Genomic DNA, 25,467 nt, shown 5'->3' on the forward strand with positions numbered 1-25,467 from the left:
GGAATCAGCAGAACATTGGATGTTGATTGCTTGTTTCAATAAGGGAATGTCAAACTCATTTTGGTTCACGGGCCACATCAAACTTATGGGAAATGAATAATCGCCTCATCTTTCGTAGACAATGGAGTGATGTAGAGCTCGTTATGAAATCAGAAGACTGTAAAAACTGTTCACTTATTTTTAAACAGATTTGGGTTGAGTGAACACTGGCGCGTGTGGCTGCCGCTGCTCACCCGCAGAAAAATGTATTATGTGACTGTAAAGTGTCCTTGAGTGTTTTGAAAGGCGCTTAGTAATGAAATGTATTATTATTATTATTATTATTATTATTATTATTATTATTATTATTATTATGACCAAGCGACTACTGTGACTAATTGACATCTTGAATCGGGTGTGCCTTCACCTCTATGGCTCCGTCGACCCCCCCATCGACCCCCTGAGACCGATTCACCGAACCCCTAGGGTTCGATACAACCCAGATTAAGCACCACTTGCTCGACAGGTAATGTCATTGAAGCAAAGGGCACAATAATCCCTCAGTTGCTTTATCGCTGCTGGTGTGTGTTATTCGATTCAAGAGCTAACTTAATTGACCTTATCCACGAGGACAAAAGTAATATGACACCTGAGATTTTTTTGGGATAATTTTCCTATTTCTGGTTGGCAATGGTGGGCCGTGCATGTCAATTCTAGGCCTTCAGTAGTGCTACGTCTACAGCTGCGAGTGTGGTGTGATTTACTACACGTCCCCTCGAGGGGGATGATAGCCAGGAAATAACTTGCGACTTGAAGAAACTTAAGAAATACTGTCATTAAACTGTTGGAAGCTTTACTATGAATGTGTGGATTCATTATATCCTCATAAAATTGCGATATTACAGTGATACCTTGGCTTACAAACGTAATCGGTTCCCAGACAGAGTGTGTAAGGTAAAAAGTGTGTATCCCCAAAAAATATTTCCCATAGGAAACCATTAAAATGAGAATAATCCGTTCCCAGGTCCCTGGAAAACATAACTTTCTACTTTCTAATTTTAAAACTACACAAAATATACCTTATTTTATGTATAATAAATGTGCTATGGTATTATAATTAAAGAAATAAACTGTACTCTATAAGGAAAACGTTTTATTTACCTTTGTGATGGTCGTTGATGGAATGGAGTGGCATATTCCATCAGCATTAAACACTAGATGAGGAACGTAATCTTCTTCTATGAACACTGCTGCGTTCTTGAGCAATCACGCGGCTTTAACCGTAGACTGGGGAATAGAGGACAAAAACAGCCGGCTGCCATTTTGTTTTTAGAAGAACGGGCTCGTTCGCGAACGACACATCGCTCATTGAGGCAGCTCCGTGTATGAAAAAAGTTCATATGCCAAGGTAAAGTTCGTATGCCAAGGTAAAATGTTCATAAATTTAACGTTCGTAAACCAAGGGGTTCGTAGACCGAGGTATCACTGTATATGCTATTTTTGCTAACTTCGGAGCTGTCCACCCTTTCATAATGATGTCCATCTTTCCTTGAAAAGCCCATCTTGAAAATGGCTTTTACAGTAAATCTGCAACTTAATCCATTTTATCTCCTCCTTCAGCCCTTGTGGGTTGACAAACCCGCTATTAAATCAACACAATATATTTGCTTATGCAGCTAGCTTGCTACAGATACAGTGTGCTAGCTCTAGCCAGTATGCTCTTATCACCTAGTGGCTTGTGATACTATGATTGGCTAGTGACTAGCCAACCCCCCAAAAAAGGGATAGTGAATCTTTACACTTTTTATTGTTCTAGTGAATACTAGGCAGCAGCCCTTTGGACCGAGAAGCTCAATGCGACATGAAACAACATTTTCCTCGAGCGTTTTGGGCTGCAGGTTGTTGTTAAAAGCGATAGATAGGCTGTTCATTGCTAAGGTCACAAGTCTGACGTCTTTGTCCGTGTCCTTGACCACAAAGCATCGGTGTCACTCACTGTCCATCAGGCTCACGTTGTCTGTCGCAAAGTCTGGCCAACCCGCGGCGGGAATCACCTACCTGCAGTTTTCCATCTCATTGCATGTGCACATGCACCCGAGAAGGGGAAAAGGAGGTGACCTGTTGCTCCTTCGCAACCGGAATCTTGGCAATCCGTCGGGTAGCGTTTCGCTTCACTGCAACAGAAGCCGCATGCTAATGTGAGCGTCGGCCATATTCTTTTACGTCTTGATATTACACCTCATGGACACACATGCATACACCCATCCGCACACACACACACACACACACACACACACACACACACACACGCGCGCACACACACACACACACACACATACATCTGCTCAGTCATTCATATTACTGTCTGGCTGTAACTGCATAACCTGTAAAGGACATGCTCAATAATGCATGGTCAAAGTACTCATGGCAGCTTTGTGGAAAACCTTACCGTGTGTGCGCACCGTGGTTGCCATTACAAACAATTTTTATTCAACTATGTCAAGAGAAATTTTCCTCATTGTCCAAGTCAAGGGTTATTTAAAGAACAAGCGACACCATTTTTTTTGTTTCCTAACTGACATCAGAAAAACATTTTATAGCATCTAAAATACCCAAAACACGCACTATGATATTTTTATTCAAATGCAAAACACCAATAAAAATGAGTTAAAGTGTCCCAAAACTACTTCAAAATGGAGATGCCGAGTTTCAGAAGGTCCCGCCCCCTTGTTCGTGACATCACGCCAGGACGTCTTGCCTTGCTCGAGAATCAAAACAATGGCTTCAGATTTGGAGAAGATGCTTTCTTGTCCCTCATCCAGTTGTGAATATGATTCAAATAGTTGTGAAGAGGAAAGCATAAATGTTTGCAATCGATTAAAGAAGTCCTCCCGTATCAATTCGAGCCATCAGGACTCCAATGTAGCGTCCTAGAAAATGTACAAGATGGCGCCCAAGCTCCGTTGGAAATGGGCTGATTTGTCTGCTGGGAATTTGTGTCAACTAGTATCAAATAGTAGTCTTGGTGCAACACACGATTCACCCTCACGTTATTTGTGTTTTTTCCTTCTAATTTCGCCATCAACACGGATCAACTCAAAGTTTTCAGACCAAACAAAGTACCCAAAATGCATTGTGTGTCACTTTCGCTGTCAGGGGCGTTCCAGACGTGACGTCACGTACGGACTCGTCACCAACTTGAAAACAGGACTTCCTGAATATTCTGCGCGAGTCTTAAAAGGTAAAATATAGCTTTATGCGGTGGAATCTTTGTAAAATACGCTCAGTCGAAGTCATTTCAAGTGATTTTACAAATTATGGACACAACTTGTGCGGAGGCGTCGGCTGTCCTTTAAATATGATGACTTCTATTCTCTATCACCTCTAAATGGGTTATTTTCCCTTCTAATATTTTGGATGTGAAATTCAATTTGTCGCTCGTTGAAATTGCGATTTTGCTGGAAATTTTTGAGGTTTTAATCTCATCTGTCTTTTGATTGACAGTTGACCAGTCCAGGTGCTCCCCACATACAAAGAATGCTTTCTTAGGCCTTCATGAAGCTCACCATCTATGACCTACACTCATCCTCTTCTGCTTTTTCCCCAGCGTGTTCTGCACAGATGGGCCTGATTGAGACGACACGGGGGCTGCTCCCAGGGGCTGGTAAGACGTCACGCTCCAAAATCTTAACCGGGGGCAAAAAAAGCTTTGACTTTGAGATTTTTGTGTGTGTGTGTGTGTGTGTGTGTGTGTGTGTGTGTGTGTGTGTGTGTGTGTGTGTGTGTGTGTGTCTCATTGGGTGCAGGGGGTCGTCAACGGCTGCCTCGCATTGTGGGAATGGCACCGGCAATGGAGCTCATCTTCACAGGTGGTTGATAAATTTGCATAAATTCCCATGAAAGAGAATATCTTAATGATTTTGAAAAATAATCTAGTAGTGAAGCAGCACCACTCGTAAAAGCAGCGTACAATGGCATATTGTACATCCTCCAAAACAAAACATTGGTATTTGTAAACCTTCACTTTCTTCCATCCGGAGCAGCGGCGCACACAAATCGAGCATAAAACAAAACCTATTTGCAAATACTCAACATGCTTTATATTAAAAAAAATAATGATAATTTTACCTGTGATTAGATTTGATTATCCTTTATACCAGGGGTGTCAAAGTAATTTTTTGCCGCGGGCCATGTTGTAGTTATGGTTTCCTCTCGAGGGCCGTTATGAATTTGGGGAATCCATTAGAATGTTTAAATGCCTTCAAATATTACATATAGAGCACACAGCAAATTAATGAATAACTTTTTTTCAAATCTGAAGTCAAGAATAATGACTTTTATTGTGGTTGACATCCAAAAATATGAAATTTTGGCTCAGATTTTAGCAATTTAACAAGTTTGATTTGCTTTCGCGGGCCGAAAAAAAATGATGTAACGGGCCGGATTTGGCCCGCGGGCCTTGACTTTGACACCTGTGCTTTATACTGTGAAATACACTCAATTTCTTCTAGTAGAGCTCAGTCCTGCCACTCATGTTGTGGCATAACATGACATTGCATAGACACAATTATTTCTGTTACTAGTGTGTGCAAATATACAGTGATACCTCAGTTTACGAAACTTAATTGGTTCCCAGAAAGTGTGTGTAAGGTGAAAAGTTCGTCTTCCAAACATTTATTTCCCATAAGAAACCATTAAGATGAGAATAATCCGCTCCAAGGTCCCCATAAAACATACTTTTTTGACGAAATAAGCCTTAAAACTACACAAAATATACCTTATTTTATGTATAATAAATGTGCTATTGTATTGTAATTAAAGAAATAAACTGTTATGTATAATAAAGTCGTTTTATTTACCTTTGTGATGGTAGTTGTCAATGGATGACGAACTTCCAGGTTGCCTCTTGATGATATCCGAGTGAAGTTGCCGTGCTTTCTTGGCGATAATACCCTCACTCACACTGTCCCCTGCTAGCTGTTTTCCGTTAATCCAAATCAACAGAATTCTTTTAACCTCTTCTATTGCCTGAGAGCATTGCTTAGACAACACAGAAACACCCATAGCCACACGTAGCAATGGTCGACTTAGCGTACTGGTACTGGGACGCTAAGTCACACAAACGCACACCTCGTTCGTGGTTTTTGATGATCTCTTTCTTATGCTCGACCGTAATTTTCTTTTGTGTCCTCTTCGGCTTAACACTAGCCCGTGGTGGGGTCTTTTTCGGTCCGATAATAGCAAAAGTACTCCACTCGATTACAAACCACGTCTGCACTCAAACAGAGGGGGTGTGGAAAACTAGTCCGCCATCCACTGTGGCGCGGTTCAACCGTGTGGTTTGGTGTTCATCCGCCAAAAACGAGTCCGCCAGCCAGCGTGGCGCTGTGTGGTTTGGTTCCTCCGCCGAAAACTAGTTCATTCGCCAAGACTATATGCTTGCGAATTTAATGTTCGTGAGGCGAAAAGTTCGTGAGCTACAGCGTTCGTAAGCCGAGGTATCACTGTAATGATAATTTTACCTGGGATTTGATTCTCCTTCATGCTGTTAAATACACTCAATTTCTTCCAATAGAGCTCAGTGCTGCCACTTATGTTGTGGCAGAACATGGTACTACACAGACCCTGTAAATAATTGATGAAAAATGTGATTAATATTACAAGAGTGTATGAATATACATCTATACACACACCAGTAATAGTTATGTATTTTTTTGCTGACAGGGAAGGGTGTGGGAGGGCAAGCGGCTGCCGACATCGGCCTGGTGTACAGAGCCATTGAGCAGGACGAGACAGGGGAGGCACCGGACAAGGAAGCGCTCAGCCTGGCCAGAGAGATCCTGCCTCAGGTCTGCCTCCACCTTCTCCTCCTTCTTAGACCATTAAATCCTCCTTCAATTTAGCCATTTTTCTACTCCCCGCATCTTTCTCTGCGGGCTTCTGTCATTCCGTATTTCTTCTACTCCAGCTCAGACGCCTGAAGTCGGTCGGGTCACGGTGGCAGCCGAGTGGAGAAATGGGCCAACCGTTGCAAACATTCAAGTGTGCTATAATATGCTGTACTGTGAAGCAAGTTAAAATATGTAGAAAATATATCGACAATATTCTCAATTCGATTCGAGTGAGTTACAACTATTCAAGGAATTAAGGCCCTGCCCTGACACCGAAAATAATTGACGTCCTGCCAAAAAGGCTTCTAGTTGCCCGTAGACGCCACAAGGGGGCGACACATGGTAACTTTGATTTCAAGAAAATGTCAACTTTAAAGGACAACCGACACCATTTTTTTGTATCCTGACTGACATCAGAAAAACGTGTTAGAGCATCTAAAATACCCAAAACACGCAGGCTGATATTTTTAGTCAAATGCAAAACACCAATAAAAATGATTGAAAGTGTCCCAAAACTACTTCAAAATGACCCCGGAAATTGCAACTTTCAGAAGGTCCCGCCCCCTTGTTCGTGACGTCACGCCAGGCCGTCTTCGCCTTGCTAGAATCAAAACAATGGCTTCAGATTCGGAGAAGATGCTTTCTTGTTACTCATCCAGTCATGAATATGATTCAAATAGTTCTGAAGAGGAAAGCATACATGTTTGCATTCAATTAAAGAAGTACTTGCGTATCAATTCGAACCAACAGGAATCCAATGTAGCGTCCCAGAAAATGCACAAAATGGCGCCCAATCTCTGTGGAAATGGACTGATTTGTCAGCTGGGAATTTGTGTCAAATAGAATCTGTCACGATTTGCGAGGTGGTGATGGCGGGTGCAGATCCCAAAAAGCTGGCTGGAGTGAGTAGGAGGTTGTTTGACAAATTGTATTAAATTAAAGTCAGCAGGAACAAAATGTAAAACATCAAAATCATCCGAATGGAAAAAATACAAAGTAGCAAAAGAAGACCAAAAGTAAAAGTCCGCCAAGATTAAACAAACACATGCACTGCACACAATGCATACAATTGCATCCAACAGCATACAATGTGTTCAACAGCATTCAATGACATATAACAATTACCCGACACCGAATGGTCGTGCCAGGTGTCCGTTTGAGTGTGACTGATTGGAAACGACCGGCACCTGTGCAGGTGCAGGCGGGACCGACAGCGCCACCAGTTGGTCACCAACCAGATTATGACAGAATCAAATAGTAGTCTTGGTGCAACACACGATTCACCATCGCGTTATTTATGTGTTTTCAGACCAAACAAAGTACCCAACATGCATTCTGTGTCGCATTCTCGGTCAGGGGCGTTCCTTCAGTGACATCACGTCAGGCATCGTCACCAACTCGAAAACAAGACTTCCTGAATATTCAGCACGAGTCTTAAAACGTAAAATAAAGCTATATGCGGTGGAATCTTTGTAAAATACGCTCAGTAGAAGTCATTTGCAGTGATTTTACAAATTATGGACACAACTTGTCCGGAGGCGTCGGAAGCGTCGCTTGTCCTTTAAAGTTTTGATGACAAAGGAATGTTTTTCCAGAATGTTGGTTGAAAATTCAAATTGTTTATTTGAAACGTTTTTTTTTTTCGCAAGAAAAATGGCTACAAATACAAATTATTGAGATTTTAAAATATTTTTCCCTCGGGCATCCGGGCAGACGTTATTTCAAACATTGCTTACTAGTACCAGTGTTTGAAATAGCATCTGCCCAGTGGCCCGGGGCGTACAACTTTTACGTCAGGCATACAACTTTCAAAACGTCTCGGCCCAGGTGGCCGACAACTTCTTCAAGAAAAAAAAGTGGTTTTTTTTCCAATCAAACGTTTGTTTTATTCAATAAAGCAAAGGCTACAAACAAACCGCTACAAGCCACGTGGACTCCTCTTTCTAAGCGGCTTTCAAAACTCTCAAGTACACTTTTCAGTCACGGTGTGGGCCAAAGCACGAAACAGGCTTCTGGTTGGCTGCCGGTGCTGAGTATGCAAATTGCCAAACAAACGTATGTTTGGCAATTTGCATACTCGGCACCGGCAGCCAATGAGAAGCCTGCTTCGGACTACACCCTGACTGAAAAGTGTACTTGAGAGTTTTGAAAGCCACTTAGAAAGAGGAGTCCAGGTGGCTTTGAGCAGACAACCCAAAGCAAATATTGCATTGTGCACCATGACGACAAACGACAACTGGAGCAAATTCAGCAAGGGATATTTGTGGTAGGTACTTCCTTAATTTAAAAAAAACCCTTTATACTTCGTAACAATGTTTTTTGTTGTGATTAGTCGTCTTGTTTCAAGTTGTGAAAAATGGGGTAGACAACTTTATGGCCAGGCAGGCAACTTTTCAGAGTTGTCTGCCCGGGTGTCCGCTAACTTTTTGTCATGAGTTTCAGACACTGTATATAGCCAGCTAGAGAGCTAATATATAGCAAATGGATAGCTAGCGAGATAGCTAGCTAATAGCTAGCTAGATAGCTCATATATAACCAGCGATTACAATGCATTTTCCCCAAAACTATGTATGCACTCGCTACGACGACGGCCATACTTGATGATTGCACTATAATAATAATATAATAATACTGTATACTGCGCAACTAAACCATACCCAACACATTTACGCTTATGTCATTTCTATGTAACTCGCAACCCATATTTTCTCCTCCATTTCATATTCTTTTGTGTTCTATATTTGACAGCACTTGAGTAACATTGCGGGCATGCTTCAGCTCATTCAACAAGAAACAAAATCTCATCAACTTGGTATGCATACTTGAAACATTCATATGTAATATTATTAAGGTAAGTGTGCAAAACAATGCGCATTCTCTTCCCATTAATTTTTTTTTTACATAAGAGATTCATTCGGGTCTTGTGGGATTCAGTACCTGAAAGAGAAAAACAATCAGATGCTGTCAAGAGGCCATTTGGGCGGGGAGGAGGTGGGTGCTAAAAAAGCTACGAATAAAATATGAGAAAAACCAAACTTATACAGTCAGACCTCAACTTACAAACACCTTATCTTACAAACTTTTCGTCATAAGAACCTCTAATTTAAGAAAATTAAACCTTATAATAAGCACTATTTTCATAATACACACCCACCACGGCTGGCGGAGTGATCTTCGGCGGAAGCACACGACCGAACAGCGCTCCAGCCGGCGCTACTTTGCACACCCCCTCTCATTGAATGCACACGTTGATCGCCTACTTGGAGCTTTTTGCTGATAAGTTTACTATGATGGGACAAAAAAACCACCACAGGCTCGTGTTCAGCCCAGGAAGACACAAAATAAAATCACCGTCGCTGAGAAGACGGAGATAATTGAAAAACACGAACGAGGTGTGCGTTTGTGTGATTTAGTGGCCGAGCACTGCTATGCTAACTCAACCATTGCTCCCATTATCCGGAACACAGAAGCCATCAAAGGTGCGTCTGTTGCAAAAGGTGTTTCCGTGCTCTCAAAGTGACGGTCTCGGGCAATCGAAGAAGTTGAAAAAAACTTTATTTTACAGCACACTTTATTTCTTTAATTATAATCCTCGTGTAATGTGCCTCTCTTTGTGACTTTATGATACAATGCAGTGTATTTGTTTCATTACAATACAATAGCACATTTATTATACATAGAATAAGGTATGTTGTGTGTAGTTTTAAGGCTTATTTAGTTAAAAACTATATTTTATGGAAACCCGGGAACGGATTATTCTGATTTTAATGGTTTCCTATGGGATTTTTTTTTTGAAGATACACACTTTTCTGTCTGGGAACCAATTAAGTTCGTAAGTTGAGGACTCACTGTACCCCAGTTTTAGCCACAAAAAAAACTTTTTTTTACCCTGGTGAAGTTCAATGATGAGGTGGCGGGCGGGTAGTGGTGGGCTGGCCTTTGCGCCCCCGGTGACGTTCTAGGCTTTCCAATATCCTCTCAGTCAGCTGGCCAACATCCGGGTGTATTTGCGGGTTGGCATGCACCCGTTCCAGCTGCTGCAGGCCACCTTCCTCCAACAGCATACTGCAATAGCGCTCGGCTGCAGTACAAAAGTACAAAAATGTCACAAATATTCCTAAAATTATAAATACAGTATCGCCTATTTGCGAGTCATCATTTGCTTTTTTTTTTTAAATCTGTTTCGTTTCAAAGTCAATTAACTCATTCACTGCCACTCCCGAATTTATTCGGGAAATGAAAAGCCATTCCCAAATTAGTTTTTTCTTTCAGGGGGTTGCCGATAAAGCGCTGGTCAGAACTCTGGCAATGTTTTTTGCTCTTTCACAAGGGGGCAGCATTTGCCTTTTGTACAGCCGCCCCCATTTCAAGATCAGATAACTCCAGACCCATTTAACTTGGGAATTAAAGGACAACCGACACCTCTGGACAAGTTGTGTCTATAATTCGTAAAATCGCTTCAAATAACTTCTACTGAGCGTATTTTACAAAGATTCCACGGCATATAGCTATATTTTACGTTTTAAGACTCGCGCTGAATATTCCAGAAGTCTTGTTTTTGAGTTGGTGACGAGTCCTCACCCTACGTCACTGAAGGAACGCCCCTGACCGAAAAAAGGACACATTGTAGCAGTCCTTCAATCACGTCAATATATTTTGCTGTACAGTGAGACCTCAGTTTACGAACTTAATTGGTTCCCAGACAGAGTGTTTAAGCCAAAAAGTGTGTATCACAATTTTTTCCCATAGGAAACCATTAAAATGGGAATAATCCGTTCCCGGGTTTCCATAAAATATACTTTTCAACTAAATAAGCCTTAAAACTACACACAACATACCCTATTCTATGTATAATACACGTGCTATTGTATTGTAATGAAAGAAATACACTGCACTGTATAATAAAGTCACTTTATTTACATTTGACATTGATGGTCATTGATGGCTCTTAATTGACACCTGTTGACTGAGAAAGGACACACTGGAGCAGTCCTATCATAACGTCAATGCATTTTTTGGTACTTTGTTTGGTCTGAAAACTTCGTGTTGATGTCGAAATTAGAAGGAAAACATAAATTACGCGATGGTGAATCCTTGTGTTGTGACAAAAATGTTGAGCCCATTTCCACATGGAACTTTGTCGCCATCTTCTGCCTTTTTTGGGTGCGACATTCGCCCCCCGTGATGCCTCAAAATGACACGGAATAAATTCTTTAATCCATTGCAAACATGCTATGTATGCTTTCCTCTTCAGAACTTTTTGAATCATATTCATAACTGGATGAGTAACAAGAAAGCATGTTCTCTGAATCTGAAGCCATTGTTTTGATTCTCGAGCAAGGCAAGACGTCTTGGCGTGACACCACGAACGAGGGGACGGGACCTTCTGAAACCAGCCACTTCAATTTTTTTACAGTTTCAGCACACTTTAAGTCATTTTTATTGGTGTTTTGCATTTGACTAAAAATATCATACTGCGTGTTTTGGGTATTTTAGATGCCATAAAACATTTTTCTGATGTCAGTCAGGAAACAAAAAAGTGATGTCGGTTATCCTTTAACTCTGTATTTGTGTCTAAGACTGAAGATTGAACATTGTGTGCCTCACCGTTCTTGCTGCAGACATGTTGCATGGCCCACGCAGCCCACAACTGGACGGCTGGTGTGTGGAAGCACTCCAGCAGGGGAAAGAAGGGATTAAATGACCTACGGGATACCACACGTGTACATCAGTAATGTTTTCATGCCGTGTGATATCTTTGGATATCTCAAGGACATATTCCACCGAGTGGCTCAGGTAGCATTTTTTTTTTCTTTTATCACAATAAGTTTTAAACAAACTTTTTTTCAACGCACCCTCAATGTTATTTATTTTCTTTTTGTAGGTATAATAACCTTGGTGAGAACAGAGAATTTACTGGTCAAATGGCTTCCCATAATTTCTTACCTGTAGGCCACCATCTCGCAGTTAGGCGCGGGCCACTTCATGATGACATCATGCTAGCAAAACAGCAAAGCGTAAGGCTCAATATATATATATTTTTTTTAATACGCTTTCCTGTTAGTGTCCAAAGTCAGTCCTCGAGGGCTGCTGTCCTGCCTGTTTTCCAGCTCTCCCAGGTGCAACACACCTGATTCAAATGATCAGCTCATCAGCCAGCTCTGAAGCAGCATCAAAATGGTCCTGATGATTTGAATCAGGTGCGTTGCTCCTGGGAGAGCTGGAAAACAGGCAGGATGGCGGCCCTCGAGGACCGACTTTGGACACCCCTGTGTTAGATTCTCTTACCAGCTGTTCCAGCAACGAGGACCTGAGTTCAAGTCCGAGTGTCCAAGCGTCTTTTCCCTGTGACGTCAGGTGCGCCAGGATGCCGGCGGCGAAGTAGCTCACCTCCACCTCGGGGCTGTGCAGCAGAGTCCTGATGTGGTCCAGGAAGGTGTGTACCATCAATTCGCAATGCAGCTCACCCACTTCCGCTATGTTGTTCTGGCACAGGACGAGAAGGTATTATTCAACGTGGTTTGATGCCTGACTGTGTCATGGGTAATTAATTAGGACAATCGACACCTGCGGACAAGTTGTGTCCATAATTTGGAAAATCACTTCAAATGACTTCTTCTGAGCGCATTTTACAAAGATTCCACGGCATATAGCTATATTTTACGTTTTAAGACTCGCGCTGAATATTCACGAAGTCTTGTTTTTGAGTTGGTGACGACATCTACTGTGACGTCACGGTAGGTATCGTCACTGACTGAGAAAGCGACGATGGTAAATCGTTGTGTGTTGCACCAAGACTACTATTTGATACTAGTTGACAGCAGCAGACAAATCAGCCCATTTCCAACGGAGCTTGGGCACCATCTTGTGCATTTTGGGGACGCTAGATTGCAGTCCAGACGCCTCAAAATGACACGTAAGGACTTCTTTAATCGATTGCAAACATGTATGCTTTCCTCTTCAGAACTATTTGAATCATATTCATAACTGGATGAGTAAAAGTCGCTTACATTTCAGGCCAATCTGATGTTTCGGTCGTAAAGGACTATGTCCGCCATTTTAGCCACTACCGATAGATTACTCGGATATTACTTTTGATTACTTCCAGGTAACGATACAGCGTACCGATACAAGATATTATCTAGCTACCTAACTAGATAGCTAGAATTAGTTAATAAGGTTTTATGTTCAGTAAATGTTATCTCTAGCTAGCTAGGTATCTATTAGCTATCTATTAGCGAGCTTTCTATCTATTTGACTTGTTTGCGGGTTGAGTGAATGCTGGCGCGTGTGGCTGCCGTGTGGCTGCCGCTGCTCACCCACAGAAAAACGTATTCTGCAACTGTAAAGTGACCTTGAGAGTTTTGAAAGGCAATCAATGAAATTTATTATTATTATTATTATTATAACAAGAAAGCATCTTCTCCGAATCTGAAGCCATTGTTTTGATTCTTGAGCAAGGCAAGATGTCTTGGCGTGACGTCATGAACAAGGGGGCGGGACCTTCTGAAACTGAAACTTTCTGAGGTCATTTTGAAGTAGTTTTGGGACACTTTGAGTCATTTTTATTGGTGTTTTTCATTTAACTAAAAATATCAGCCTGCGTGTTTTGGGTATTTTAGATGCTATAAAACGTTTTTCTGATGTCAGTTAGGAAACAAAAAAATGGTGTCGGTTGTGCTTTAATGGACTTTTACAACAAGTCAGAATTTAGACTTGCATAACTTCAGTCTTGGCACAGTGAACTCCCACATTTTTGGACTCGTTTTCCTCACTCTTTTTTATTGATCTTTTTTTAGCTATCCCTTTTAAAAAAAATTGGGCTGTCCTGCGTTATTTGCTGTAAAACATGCCTATTTACTATTTTTATTCTCAGGCTCAGAATCAGAATCATCTTTATTGCCAAGTATGTAGGACACACAAGGAATTCGTTTCCGGTAGAACACGCTGCACTAGTATCGTTGTCAAAAACTGCTAAGTGGCACTATACAGTTCCATTTTGGCTACTGTTGCTAACAGTTAACATAAATTACTTTGGCGCCATCTGTTGGAATCTTGTTTCAGTTATGTCACAATGCTTTTTTTTTCGTTTTTACGTTTGAGCTAATAAGATTAACCCGTTGAGTCTATTTTGCCGTAAAAATTTGCCTAAAGTTTATTGCAGTGATAAATTTTAATCCCGTTTGTGAAAGGTGCTCTACATGGATATTTGTTTGGCCATGTGTGAAATGTCAGTGTCACGGTTTGCGAGGTGGTGATGGGGGGTTCGGATCCCAAAAAGCAGGCAGGAGGGAGCAGGAGGTTGTTTGACAAATTGTATTAAAATAAAGTCAGCAGGAACAAAATGTAAAACATCAAAATGATCTGAATGGAAAAAATACAAAGTAGCAAAAGAAAACCAAGTGTAAAAGTCCGCCAAGGTTAAACAAACACGTACACAATGCATGCTGCAAACAAACAATGAATCGGCACCGGATGATCGTGCCAGGTGTCCTTTTAAGTGTCATTGATTATAACGACCAGCACCTGCGAGGCTGCCGGCAGGGCTGACGTCGCTACCCGCAGGTCGCCAATCTGATTGGGACGACCAGCACCTGTGCAGGTGCAGGCGGGGCCGACAGCGCCCCCCGTTGGTCGCCAACCAGATCATGACAGTCAGTTTGTGCTAGCGTCTTAAGATAGTATGCTAGGTGCTATCATACCTGTCAACATTGGCTAATAGCTGCCCTTATAAATGATTACAATTCCCGTATACAAGTTTTAGTATGCCGTACATTATTTGAAATGATTAAAAAAAAACGCTAACACAAGCGGAAATGCTTGTCATGCTTTTATTAATCCTACTGTACGCAGCGATTAAAAAAATCTACACGATTCAGGATTACCTTTGCATGTTGTTGGCTACCAGCAGTTGAGAGGAATTCGATTTGAGCCAAATGGTCTTTGTAAGATTGGTTCACAATTTAAAAAAATAATTAAAAAGTCCTGTATAAAGGTTGTAGTACACCGTACATTATTTGCAATGATTAAAAAAAAACATAAAATACGGGGGAAACGTATAAATTAGCAGGTATGTGATATTACTGTATTGATAATTTTCATGTGATTGTACATTTTTAATGACTCAAAGATTTTCGCTATTCGCAGCAGAGCTTAGTTCCTTCACACTAACAATGTGCGATAATCTACAGCTGATGCTCTCACCGGGCTGAGAGAATATTGTAATATTTAATATTTTATTCGACATAACACCTATTCTAATTTACATCAGCCCGTTTATGTCTTAACTACCCTGCAGAAATGAGGGCTAGCAGACTTTTGTTGGACAAAATGACATTGTTGTTTGAAAATCTTGTTAAATGTAAAAAATATACAATGTTTAATTAGTTGGATTTTTTTTCTTCAACCTTTCAATGATGCTTCTTTTTTTCAATCTTTTCCCAAAAATATAAATTCCTCACCAGGAGGCCCAGGACCTTTTGCTGAATGGACGACTCGTTAGGGAAGGACTGTGGAGAAAGGGCAAAAAAATACATAAATAGTGAATCACTCTTCCCACACAAGCAGACATGAATAGAGGGCTCATGCGACATGGCCGCCATGATGTTGTACATGATTAATAGCTCGATCACAGCTGCCACACACAATTTTAGAAACTTTAAAGGACAACCGACACCATTTTGTTTCCTAACTGACATCAGAAAAACGTTTTATAGCATCTAAAATACCCAAAACACACAGGCTGATAATTTTAGTCATATGCAAAACACCAATAAAAATGACTCAGTGTCCCAAAACTACTTCAAAATGACCTTGGAAATGCCGAGTTTCAGAAGGTCCCGCCCCCTTGTTCGTGACGTCACGCCAGGACGTCTTCGCCTTGCTCTCGAATCAAAACAATGACTTCAGATTCGGAGAAGATGCTTTCTTGTTACTCATCCAGTTATGAATATGATTCAAATAGTTCTGAAGAGCAAAGCATAAATGTTTGCAATCGATTAAAGAAGTCCTTCCGTCTCATTTTGAGGCGTCTGGACTCCAATGTAGCGCCCAGAAAATGCACAAGATGGCGCCCAAGCTCTGTTGGAAATGGGCTGTTTTGTCTGCTGGGAATTTGTGTCAACTAGTATCAAATAGTAGTCTTGGTGCAACACACAAGGATTTACCATCGCGTTATTTATGTTTTCCTTCTAATTTCGCCATCAACACGGATCAACACGAAGTTTTCAGACCAAACAAAGTACCCAAAATGCATTGTGTGTCGCTTTCTCTGTCAGGGGCCTTCCTTCAGTGACATCACGTCAGGCATCGTCATCAACTCGAAAACAAGACTTCCTGAATATTCAGCGCAGGTTTTAAAATGTAAAATATAGCTATATGCCGTGGAATCTTTGCAAAATACGCTCAGTAGAAGTCATTTGAAGTGATTTTACAAATTATGGACACAACTTGTCCGCAGGTGTCGGTTGTCCTTTAATATACTACCAGGCTAACCACAACTTGAAATTAAAAGACTTCAGTTGAAAAATATTATTTTACGAGCCAACAGGGACTCTTAAAGGACAACCGACGTCTCCGGACAAGTTGTATCCATAATTTGTAAAATTCCGGAAGTCTTGTTTTTGAATTGGTGACTAGTCCGTACGTGACGTCACTGAAGGAATGCCCCTGACCGAAAAAAGGACACATTGTAGCAGTCCTTCCATCACGTCAATGCATTTTGCTGTGCTTGTTTGGTCTGAAAACGTCATGTTGCACCAAAAAGAGGCAGAAGAGGGCGACCAAGATCCATGGAAGGAATTTCTCAGCTTGTGGAAACGGGCTGATTCATTCCTCACAGGACCTCGGTCGCCATTTTCTGCCTCTTTTTGGTGAGACATTTCCCCCCAATGTTGCCTCAAAATGGCACGGAATAAATTATTTAATTGATTGCAAACATGTATACTTTCCTCTGCAGAACTATTTGAATTATATTCATAACTGGATGTGTAACAAGAAAGCATATTCCCCGAATCTGAAACCATTGTTTTGATTCTCGAGCAATGCAAGACGTCTTGGTGTGACGTCAGGAACTGGGGGCGGGACTACTTTCTGAAAATGCCCAATTCACGGCTCAATTTTTTGCAGATTTTGGACACTAAGTCATTTTTATTGGTGTTTTGCATTTGAATAAAAATATCATATTTTTTGGGTATTTTAGATGCTATAAAACGTTTTTCTGATGTCAGTTAAGAAACAAAAAAGTGACGTCGGTTGTCCTTTAATTGACAATGGCTTGTGTCTGCATCTACCTCAAGAACTTTGATGAACAGATCAAGTCCTTGGTTCTCAATAAAATGGCGGCAAGTTGTTGGTGACTCATCGGTGAGATTCCAGAGCGCGCTCAGGGTAAATTTGAGGGTGGCGTCCACCATTCCTTGTGTAGCCTTCTCGCGCACAATGTGGAGCAGTTGCTGTGTGGGGACCAGACGGTGGATTGTATTTCAACCAAGAGAGGCGTTCACTTTTGATGAATTAAAAACGGTATCGTTACCTTCACGATGAACAACTCTGCTTCCAACTGAGCTGTTTGCTCTGTGGACAACTTGGGGAAAGACGTTCAGAAATTCAATCGTTAACTCATTCACTGCTAGACATGTGCAAAAAATGCGTCCACTCCAGTGCCAGGGTTTTTGTCATTGTCACTCGAATTCCAGGACCCAGAGAATATTGAGTTTTGGGACTACATAAACATTCAATACAGTGTTAGAAATATTTGCTTATCTTCTTTAATCAGAATAAAATAGTTAATTCCTAAATTAATCCTAAATCAAATCCATTAAAAAGTCCTAAAATGTTTGTTCTTTTGACTTCAAGATGGCGCCGTCGCGAGAGTGGCTGTCTTTCCAGCAGCTCCTGTATTTTGTTATTTTACTTCTTTCTTTCCTTTCCTCTTCCTTTCATAACTTTGATGCTGTGAAATGTAAATGTATCCACTGTGAGACTAATAAAGGTCAATCCAATCTAATTGTATGGATCTGGAATTATAATCTTGAAATTGGGGCAACTGTTCACTCAACCCGGAAGCAAGTCAAATAGATAGAAAGCTAGCTAATAGATAGCTAATAGATACCTAGCTATCTAGCTAGCTAGAGATGACATTTACTGAACTTAAAACCTTATTTACTAATTCTAGCTATCTAGTTAGGTAGCTAGATAATGTATTGTATCGGTACCTGGAAGTAATCAAAAGTAATATCCGAGTAATATATCGGTGGTGGCTAAGATGGCGGACATAGTCCTTTACGACCGAAACGTCAGATTAGCCCGAAATGTAAGCGACTTTTGCCGGCAGACAGTTGCAGATAATTATCTTTAGGGGGCAGCGATTGTCATCACCCTTTAGGTGGCGTTTACGCGGGTAATTTATGATCATCCTATATTCATGCTGCACCGACATAATCATCCACCTGACCGACGGCTAACAACAGCTGAAGCTGGAACAAAGTGCTAACATGGAAAAAGGGGAAATGCTACCCCCTTGTAGAAAAGAAAAAAATATCACCATTGCCAGCGCTTTATCGGCACCCACGTATGAAAAAGAAAACCGACACATTTGGGAATGGCGCTCTACGTCAAATTTTCAATTCCAGAATAAATTTGTGAATGGCAGTGAATGAGTTAAAAATTAGAGAGAAAAAAAAAGTACCTTTGCCGCCAGTATGGAAATGATGGCGACGGCCATCCTCTGCATATTCTGGTCCTCGTATTTGCAGAGCCACTGCATGACCAATTTAGCCGCTTCAAACCTTGAAAGTAAGCCCCCCCTTTTTTTTTTACAATCCATGAAGTGCAACTTGGGGTAAATATGTGTACCTTGCTACCTGTTAAACAGCACATCTTGTAAAATGCGATCGCTGCAGAGGGACAGCATGCAGTTCTTCTGCAACTGGAAATCAGAGAGGAACATCATCAAGTATGGCCGTCGTCGTAGCGACTGCATACACAGTTTTGGGGAAAATGCATTGTAAATCTTGCTGGTTATATATGAGCTATCTAGCTAGCTATTAACAAACTACCTCGCTAGCTATCTATTTGCTATATATTAGCTCTCTAGCTGGCTATCTCGCTGGCTATATACAGTGTCTGAAACTCATGACAAAAAGTTAGTGGACACCCGGGCAGATAACTCTGAAAAGTTGCCTGCCCGGCCATGAAGTTGCCTGCCCCATTTTTCACAACTTGAAACACAATAAAACGACTAATCACAAAAAAAAATGTTGTGAAGTATAAAGTATTTTTAAAATTGAGGAAGTACCTACCACAAATGCTCCCTTGCTTAATTTATGGTAAATATCCCTTCCTGAAGACTTTGCTTCAGTTGTCGTTTGCCATCATGGTGCACAATGCAATGTTTGCATTGCGTTGACTGCTCAAAGCTACGTGGGCTCCTCTTTCTAAGCGGCTTACAAAACTCTCAAGTACACTTTTCAGTCAGGGTGTAGTCCGAAGCAGGCTTCTGATTGGATACCGGTGCCGAGTATGCATATTGCCAAACGAACGTTTGTTTGGCAATTTGCATACTCGCACAGCAGCCAATCAGAGGCCTGTTTCGTGCTTCGGACTACACCCTGACTGAAAAGTGTACTTGAGAGTTTTGAAAGCCGCATAGAAAGAGGAGTCCACGTGGCGTGTAGCGGTTTGCTTGTAGCTTTTGCGTTATTGAATCAAACAAACGTTTGATTTGAAACAAAAATAAAATAAATTCTTCAAGAATTTGTCGGCCACCCGGCCCGATGTAAAAGTTGTACGCCCCGGGCCACCTGGCAAACACTCCTATATATTAGCTATCTATCTGGCTATCTATCTAGCTGGCTAACTATTAGTTATATATTAGCTAGCTTTCTATCTATTTGAGTTACTTCCGGGTTGAATGAACGGTGGCGCGTGTAGCTGCCGCTGCTCCCCCACAGAAAATTTTATCCTGTGGCTGTGGAGTGACCTTGGGAGTTTTGAAAGGCGCTTAGAAATGAAATTGATTCTTTTTCTGATGACTTTTTTTGTTCGAGATTTTGTTCCTGCTGACTTGAGTTAATACAATATGTCAAATAATAATAATAATAAATAATGGTCAATTTCATTTGTGGGCGCCTTTCGGGGCTCTCGGGGTCGCTTTACAGTCACAGGATAAGTTTGGGTGAGCAGCGGCAGCCACACGCTTTTTTTTTTTTTTTTTTTTTTTTACTTTATGTTACTTGCGGGTTCAGTGAACGCTGGCGCATGTGGCTGCCGCTGCTCAACCGCAGACAAAAAATACCCTGTGATTGTAAAGTGTCCTTGAGAGTTTTGAAAGGCGCTTATAAATGTAATGTATTATTATTATTATTATTATTATTATTATGTGTTGTGCCATTTTTATGATGTCTGTATGTCTGTACCTGCTGGTGATTGGGAAATGTCCTCATGGCTCCTAGCAAGAGCTGAGTAACAGTACTGAGCAAGCCGACCGGCATCCCGACCGCCAGGTCCTGCTTGGTCAGGTTGAAGACGCAGGCGCTTGCGGCCAGCTGGACGTTGAGCGTGGCCTGGTGATTCTTCATGGCGAGGACTACCAACTGAAAAGACATTTTTTTCTTAATTCAGTCCAACGCCAAGGTGAGTACGACCGGGTGCATCCGTACCTTTAAAATGTCAGGCCGAGGTTTCTCCATGACGTGCGTGAGAGTGAAGAGGTGAAAGAGCGCCTCCCTGACAAAGCCCTCGCGCTCGTTGTAGCGCCGCAGGGCTTCGCAGATCTGCGTTTCATTCGCTTCCCCTGTCACCTGGTCAAACACGCACAATTTGATACGTTTGTATCTTATTGACATTCTTTTATTCTTACAGCAGATTAATATCTTACTAACTGGCTCAGATTTCACATCGAGTATGTATATTTGTGAGTATCGTATTTCCCGTTGTATAAGGCGCACCCCAAATGAATGGTGTATTTTCAAACTCGTCCGGCACACAACTTGTCCAGACGCGTCGGTTGTCCTTGAAAGGACAACCGACGCGACTGGACAAGTTGTGTCCATAATTTGTAAAATGGCTTCAAATGACTTCTACCGAGCGTATTTTACAAAGATTCCACCGCATATAGCTATATTTTACGCTGAATATTCAGGAAGTCTTGTTTTTGAGTTGGTGACGAGTCCGTACGTGACGTCACTGAAGGAACGCCCCTGACCGAAAAAAAGGACACATTGTAGCAGTCCTTCCATCACGTCAATGCTTGTTTGGTCTGAAAACCTCGTGTTGCGCCAGAAGAGGGCGTCCGAGCTCCATATAAGGAATTTATCAGCCTGTGGAAACGCAATACAATGTCATGTCTACAAGAGGTCGCCATTTTCTGCCTCTTTTCTGGGACGCTACATTGCAGTCCAGCTGCCTCAAAATGACACGGAATAAATACTTTAATCAATTGCAAACATGTATGCTTTCCTCTTCAGAACTATTTGAATCATATTCATAACTGGATGTGTAACAAGAAAGCATATTCTCCGAATCTAAAGCCATTGTTTTGATTCTCCAGCAATGCAAGACATCTTGGCGTGACGTCACGAACTGGGGGCGGGACTTTCTGAAAATGCCCAATTCGCAGCTCAATTTTTTGCAGATTTTGGACACTTTAAGTCAGGGGTTTTTTTATATTATCACACAATAGTGTCACATTGATCTACTGCAGGGGTGTCAAAGTCATTTTTTGCCGCGGGCCACATTGTAGTTATGGTTTCCTCTCGAGGGCCGTTATGAATTTGGGGAACCCATTACAATGTTTCAATCCCTTCAAATATTACATATAGAGCACACAGCAAATTAATGAATAACTCGTTTTCAAATCTGAAGTCAAGAATAATGACTTTTATTGTGGTTGACATCCAAAAATATGAAATTTTGGCTCAGATTTTAGCAATCATCATGGAATTTAACAAGTTTGATTTGCTTTTGCGGGCCGAAAAAAATGATGTGGTGGGCCGGATTTGGCCCGCGGGCCTTGACTTTGACACCCGTGCTTCAAGTCATTTTATTGGTGTTTTGTATTTGAATAAAAGTATCATACTGTGTGTTTTGGGTATTTTAGATGCTATAAAACGTTTTTCTGATGTCAGTTAGTAAACAAAAAATTGACGTCGGTTGTCCTTTAAGGTTTCTTACGCTGCATTGAATGTTTATGTAGTCCTAAAACTCAATATTCTGTGGGTCCTGGAATTTAAGTGAAAATGACAAAAACCCTGTCACTGGAGTGGACACATTTTTCCACATTGGCAGTGAATGAGTTCATATACTTTTGGGTGGTGTGCTATGAGATGTATTTAAAATTCTAAAATATGTGCATTGGCGCATATATGCCGGGGGGGGGGGGGGACTTAAAATCCTACTTTCAGGTTTCCGTCTCCAGATAGGAATTCAGAAAAGCCAGCATCCGTGGCCAGAAGTCCAACAAATGTCATTTGCGGTCTCTCCTCCACAAATACCTTCACAGCCGCATCGGTTACCTGTCGAAATACAACTGACTGTCAACAAAGCTCAATTTTTGGGGCTAAAAGTTGACATATAGAATCTTGATGACCTGTTTCCTTCCCGACACATCCAGCGAAACAAGAGCGGGAAGTATACCGGTTTTTCCAAGCAGCTGACGGGCAACGTCGGAGGTGAACTGTTTGTCGTCGCTGATATCCAGGTGCTGTAAACAAAAGCCAAGCCAAAAATAAAATGTCTTGCCTTTAGCGTCGTAGCTTCCCTTCTACTCACCTGCAACACATCCAGCTGGCCGATAACCGCTAGAAGCTGCGCGCTGCTCATCTCCAGCCTTTTCATCTGATGCAGCGTGAGCGAGCGCAGCCTTTCCTTCAGCCCCAGTAGCGGATTCAGGTTGGTGACCGACGTATTGGACAGATCCAGGCTCTCCAATCGCGGCAGGGAACACACGTCGGACAGTCCTGAGTCGTAGAAGTCCACGTTGGCCAAGGAGAGCGAGCGCAGGCCCTGCAGGGCGCTGAAACAGTGGCGGCTCGGCTCCTCCAGGGAGGACATGGTGAGGCCCGTCAGCACCAGTCGCTGGAGGGACTCCTGTGTTGTGGGAGATGGACGCAGTTTACAGGTAAGTGACGCTAATATCATACCCGCCAACTTCTGAAAACCAGAAAAGACTAGTAATCCGCCGGGGTCCAGGGCAAATGATTTTTAACATTATAGCTACTTAAAATGAGGATTAAAAACACCATACAAATGTTGATCAATGGCACAGAAATGCCCAGATTTCAACTCGTAAATCATGAAAATACAGTACTACCATGGCTTACGAACTTAATTGGTTCCCAGACAGAGTGTGTAAGATGAAAAGTGTGTATCCGAAAAAATAATTTCCCATAGGAAACAATTAAAATGAGAATAATCAGTTCCCAGGTCCCCATAAAACATAATTTTCTACTTTTAAAATTTCTAAGCCTTAAAAAACACAAAATATACCTTATTTTATGTATAATAAATGTGCTATGGTATTATAATTAAACAAATATACTGTACTGTATAACAAAGTCGTTTTATTAACCTTTGTGATGGTCGTTGATGGCATTACGGAATGGAGTGGGCGCTTTCATCAGCATTAAACACTTGATGAGGAACGTAACCTTCTTCTATTACCATCTTGAGGAATGATCCCCGGTAGGTGCTTTCTCTGCGATAATTTTACCTTGTTCCTCATCAATTGTGTTCTGTTTAGCTGGGTTGATAGCTTTTTGCATCAAGTGTGTGGAGCCTGATTGATGGGATATTTTAACCTTGCAGTCTACACTCTGCTTTTGAACTATCAAGGTTAAAATGAGTACATATTTCACAGTTTTCTATCCATTTTCTCACCATTTCTCTTTTATTTTTTTTTCACTTTTGTTTTTTGTTTCAAGCTCTGTCGTCTCCCTTTCGTGTGTGTGTGTGTGTTTTCTCACTCTGTCGTCTGCCTGTCTCTTTAATGTTTAACACCCCCCCCCCCCCCTCCCTCACTTCTGCGTTCTTGATCAATCACGTGGCTTTAACTGAACACGCCATTTTGTTTTTGGGAGAACGGCCTCACTCTCTCAGTCTGTAACCCCCACCCCCACTGCTGCGTTCTCGACCAATCACTTGGCTTTAACCGAAGACTGGGGTCGGGGAATAGAGGACAAAACAATTGGCCACCATTTTCTTGTTAGGAAAACAGGCTCGTTCGCGAACAACACATCACTCATTGAGGCATCTCTGTTTTAAAAAGTTAAAGTTCGTATGCCAAGGTAAAATTTTGATAAATGTAACGTTCGTAAACCGAAAAGTTCGTAAGCCAAGGGGTTCGTAAACCAAGGTATCACTGTATAAATGTATAGTGCCTCTTTGCAAAGTTTTTATAATGATACTAGTGCAGCGTGTTCTACCGGAGAAACATTTCTTGTGTGTTCTACATACTTGGCAAAAAAGATGATTCTGATTCTATGGGAAATGACATTGTATGGAATGCCTACAGACGAGTGGAGGCCACGTTTCCTGACCTGACAATATTTATTGGTGGCCAGTCCATACAGAATGTCAGGGATGGTCAGGTCAGCATTGACCCCTGCCGCGTCCAGTTCCGACAGCCTGTGAGGACAGAGGGCTCGCTGGAAGGCCTCAGCGGATATGCGTGCAGTGCGGATGCACGCCCGCCTCAACCGCAGGTACTCGCAATTGCGGAACACGCCCACCGTGCTGTCATTCAGCAGACCTGTCATGGAATATGTGCAATTATTCATATCTTTTTTTAACGACATTGCCATGTTTAATTGGAGATAGCAGGTAGCATTTGTCTCGGTGTTGTTTTACTCACAGTGTGCACATCTACTACAAGCTAGATGTTGAAAACATGTTTGTAACCCTCACATTATTTTAACACGCACCAGAGAGTCGCGAGGATGAAACTCACCCGATTTCTGAAACGTAACATAAAATGCAAAGTGTGAGCATTGGCATTTTTGGTATATCGTGTGTTTGTTTACCTTCAGTTGCCATTTTGGCCAGCAGCTGGTCCGCGAGCTCGTGCGGAAAGAGCACGGACTCCCGGAAGCATAGTAATCCGTCAGCGCGCTTCACGCATAAGCATTCCAGATTCTGGCTTACGAAGGTGAGACACAGATCCGTCAGGCTTGCCGGGGACGCCTCATCCTGCAGATAACACAGAACCACCTCGTCGAGCAGTCGGACGTGAAGCCAAAACAATGACAGCTAAACCTACCGCATTGAGAAAGCTGGAGGCCATTGTCGTGAAACTGTTTTAGGATATGCAACAGTGGGAATTGTTTTCCTCACAAACTAAAGAGTGGCTCCAGCTTAGTCGATCCTCTCGCCCGAAAGCCGAGTCAACGGCTCAGAGCCTGCAGCCTGCAGTGCAGTGCAGGGCAGGGAAAGCTAACTAGCTAGCTTACGTGCTGTTACAGAGACGATAACGTACAGTAAATTTGCAACAAAATCGTAGGTATGGAGAAACTACGGTATCTGACGAGGGACAATTTTACAAACATGGAAGTAGTAATTCAGGAAGCGTGCTTACCAGTTTTGTCAGTGTTGCGCGGAAAGC

The 25,467-nt window shown here is 41.9% G+C and overlaps 2 protein-coding genes across 6 annotated transcripts in view; one reads left to right on the top strand and one right to left on the bottom strand.

Moving 5' to 3' along the window:
* The window catches only part of mmachc (metabolism of cobalamin associated C), a 57,521-nt gene extending 34,826 nt beyond the window's left edge, over positions 1-22,695 (top strand). Inside the window, exons 6-13 of one of the 4 annotated variants that reach the window (XR_016115502.1) lie at positions 3,587-3,643; positions 3,786-3,848; positions 5,704-5,828; positions 11,492-11,666; positions 11,755-11,887; positions 12,228-12,306; positions 22,483-22,540; positions 22,617-22,695. The gene's annotated coding sequence lies outside the window, so the exon portion shown is untranslated. Of the gene's footprint in view, positions 1-3,135; positions 3,221-3,586; positions 3,644-3,785; positions 3,849-5,703; positions 5,829-11,491; positions 11,667-11,754; positions 11,888-12,227; positions 12,365-20,323; positions 20,455-22,482; positions 22,541-22,616 lie in introns of those variants that run through there. The other 3 variants (XR_016115503.1, XR_016115501.1, XR_016115504.1) reach the window with 3 other exon arrangements.
* Positions 1,092-25,343, bottom strand: zyg11 (zyg-11 family member, cell cycle regulator). 2 transcript variants are annotated; one of them, XM_089000296.1, is made up of 18 exons: positions 25,126-25,343; positions 24,890-25,055; positions 24,407-24,618; positions 22,641-22,958; positions 22,459-22,572; positions 22,268-22,384; positions 20,531-20,671; positions 20,288-20,464; positions 18,734-18,798; positions 18,559-18,658; positions 17,404-17,454; positions 17,162-17,323; positions 15,332-15,379; positions 12,159-12,356; positions 11,817-11,869; positions 11,478-11,575; positions 9,759-9,951; positions 1,092-2,153 (listed from the first exon to the last, which is right to left on the bottom strand). In XM_089000296.1, exons 1-17 carry the CDS (start codon positions 25,147-25,149, stop codon positions 9,770-9,772), a joined length of 2,226 nt encoding a protein of 741 aa, XP_088856422.1. In that variant the 5' UTR covers positions 25,150-25,343; the 3' UTR covers positions 1,092-2,153; positions 9,759-9,769. The 2 variants fall into 2 exon arrangements, with proteins under 2 accessions (XP_088856422.1, XP_088856421.1); XM_089000295.1 differs by lacking the exon at positions 1,092-2,153 and adding an exon at positions 7,978-8,807 and having other exon boundaries at positions 25,126-25,342.
* Positions 25,344-25,467: the final 124 nt, after the last annotated feature.

Source organism: Hippocampus bargibanti, linkage group LG07 (assembly GCF_051943395.1).
Source record: "Hippocampus bargibanti isolate YZ-2025 linkage group LG07, ASM5194339v1, whole genome shotgun sequence".
NCBI classification, from domain to species: domain Eukaryota; kingdom Metazoa; phylum Chordata; class Actinopteri; order Syngnathiformes; family Syngnathidae; genus Hippocampus; species Hippocampus bargibanti.

Bases quoted from the DNA above. Each gene is read 5' to 3' on its own strand.
- zyg11 (XM_089000296.1), bottom strand. From the start codon at position 25,149: ATGGCCTCCAGCTTTCTCAATGCG. The intron at 22,959-24,406 runs GTCAGGAAACGT...CCCACAACACAG, and splicing joins CCACCAATAAATATTGTCAG to GAGTCCCTCCAGCGACTGGT. The intron at 18,659-18,733 runs GTAGCAAGGTAC...CTTACTTTCAAG, and splicing joins CAAGATGTGCTGTTTAACAG to GTTTGAAGCGGCTAAATTGG.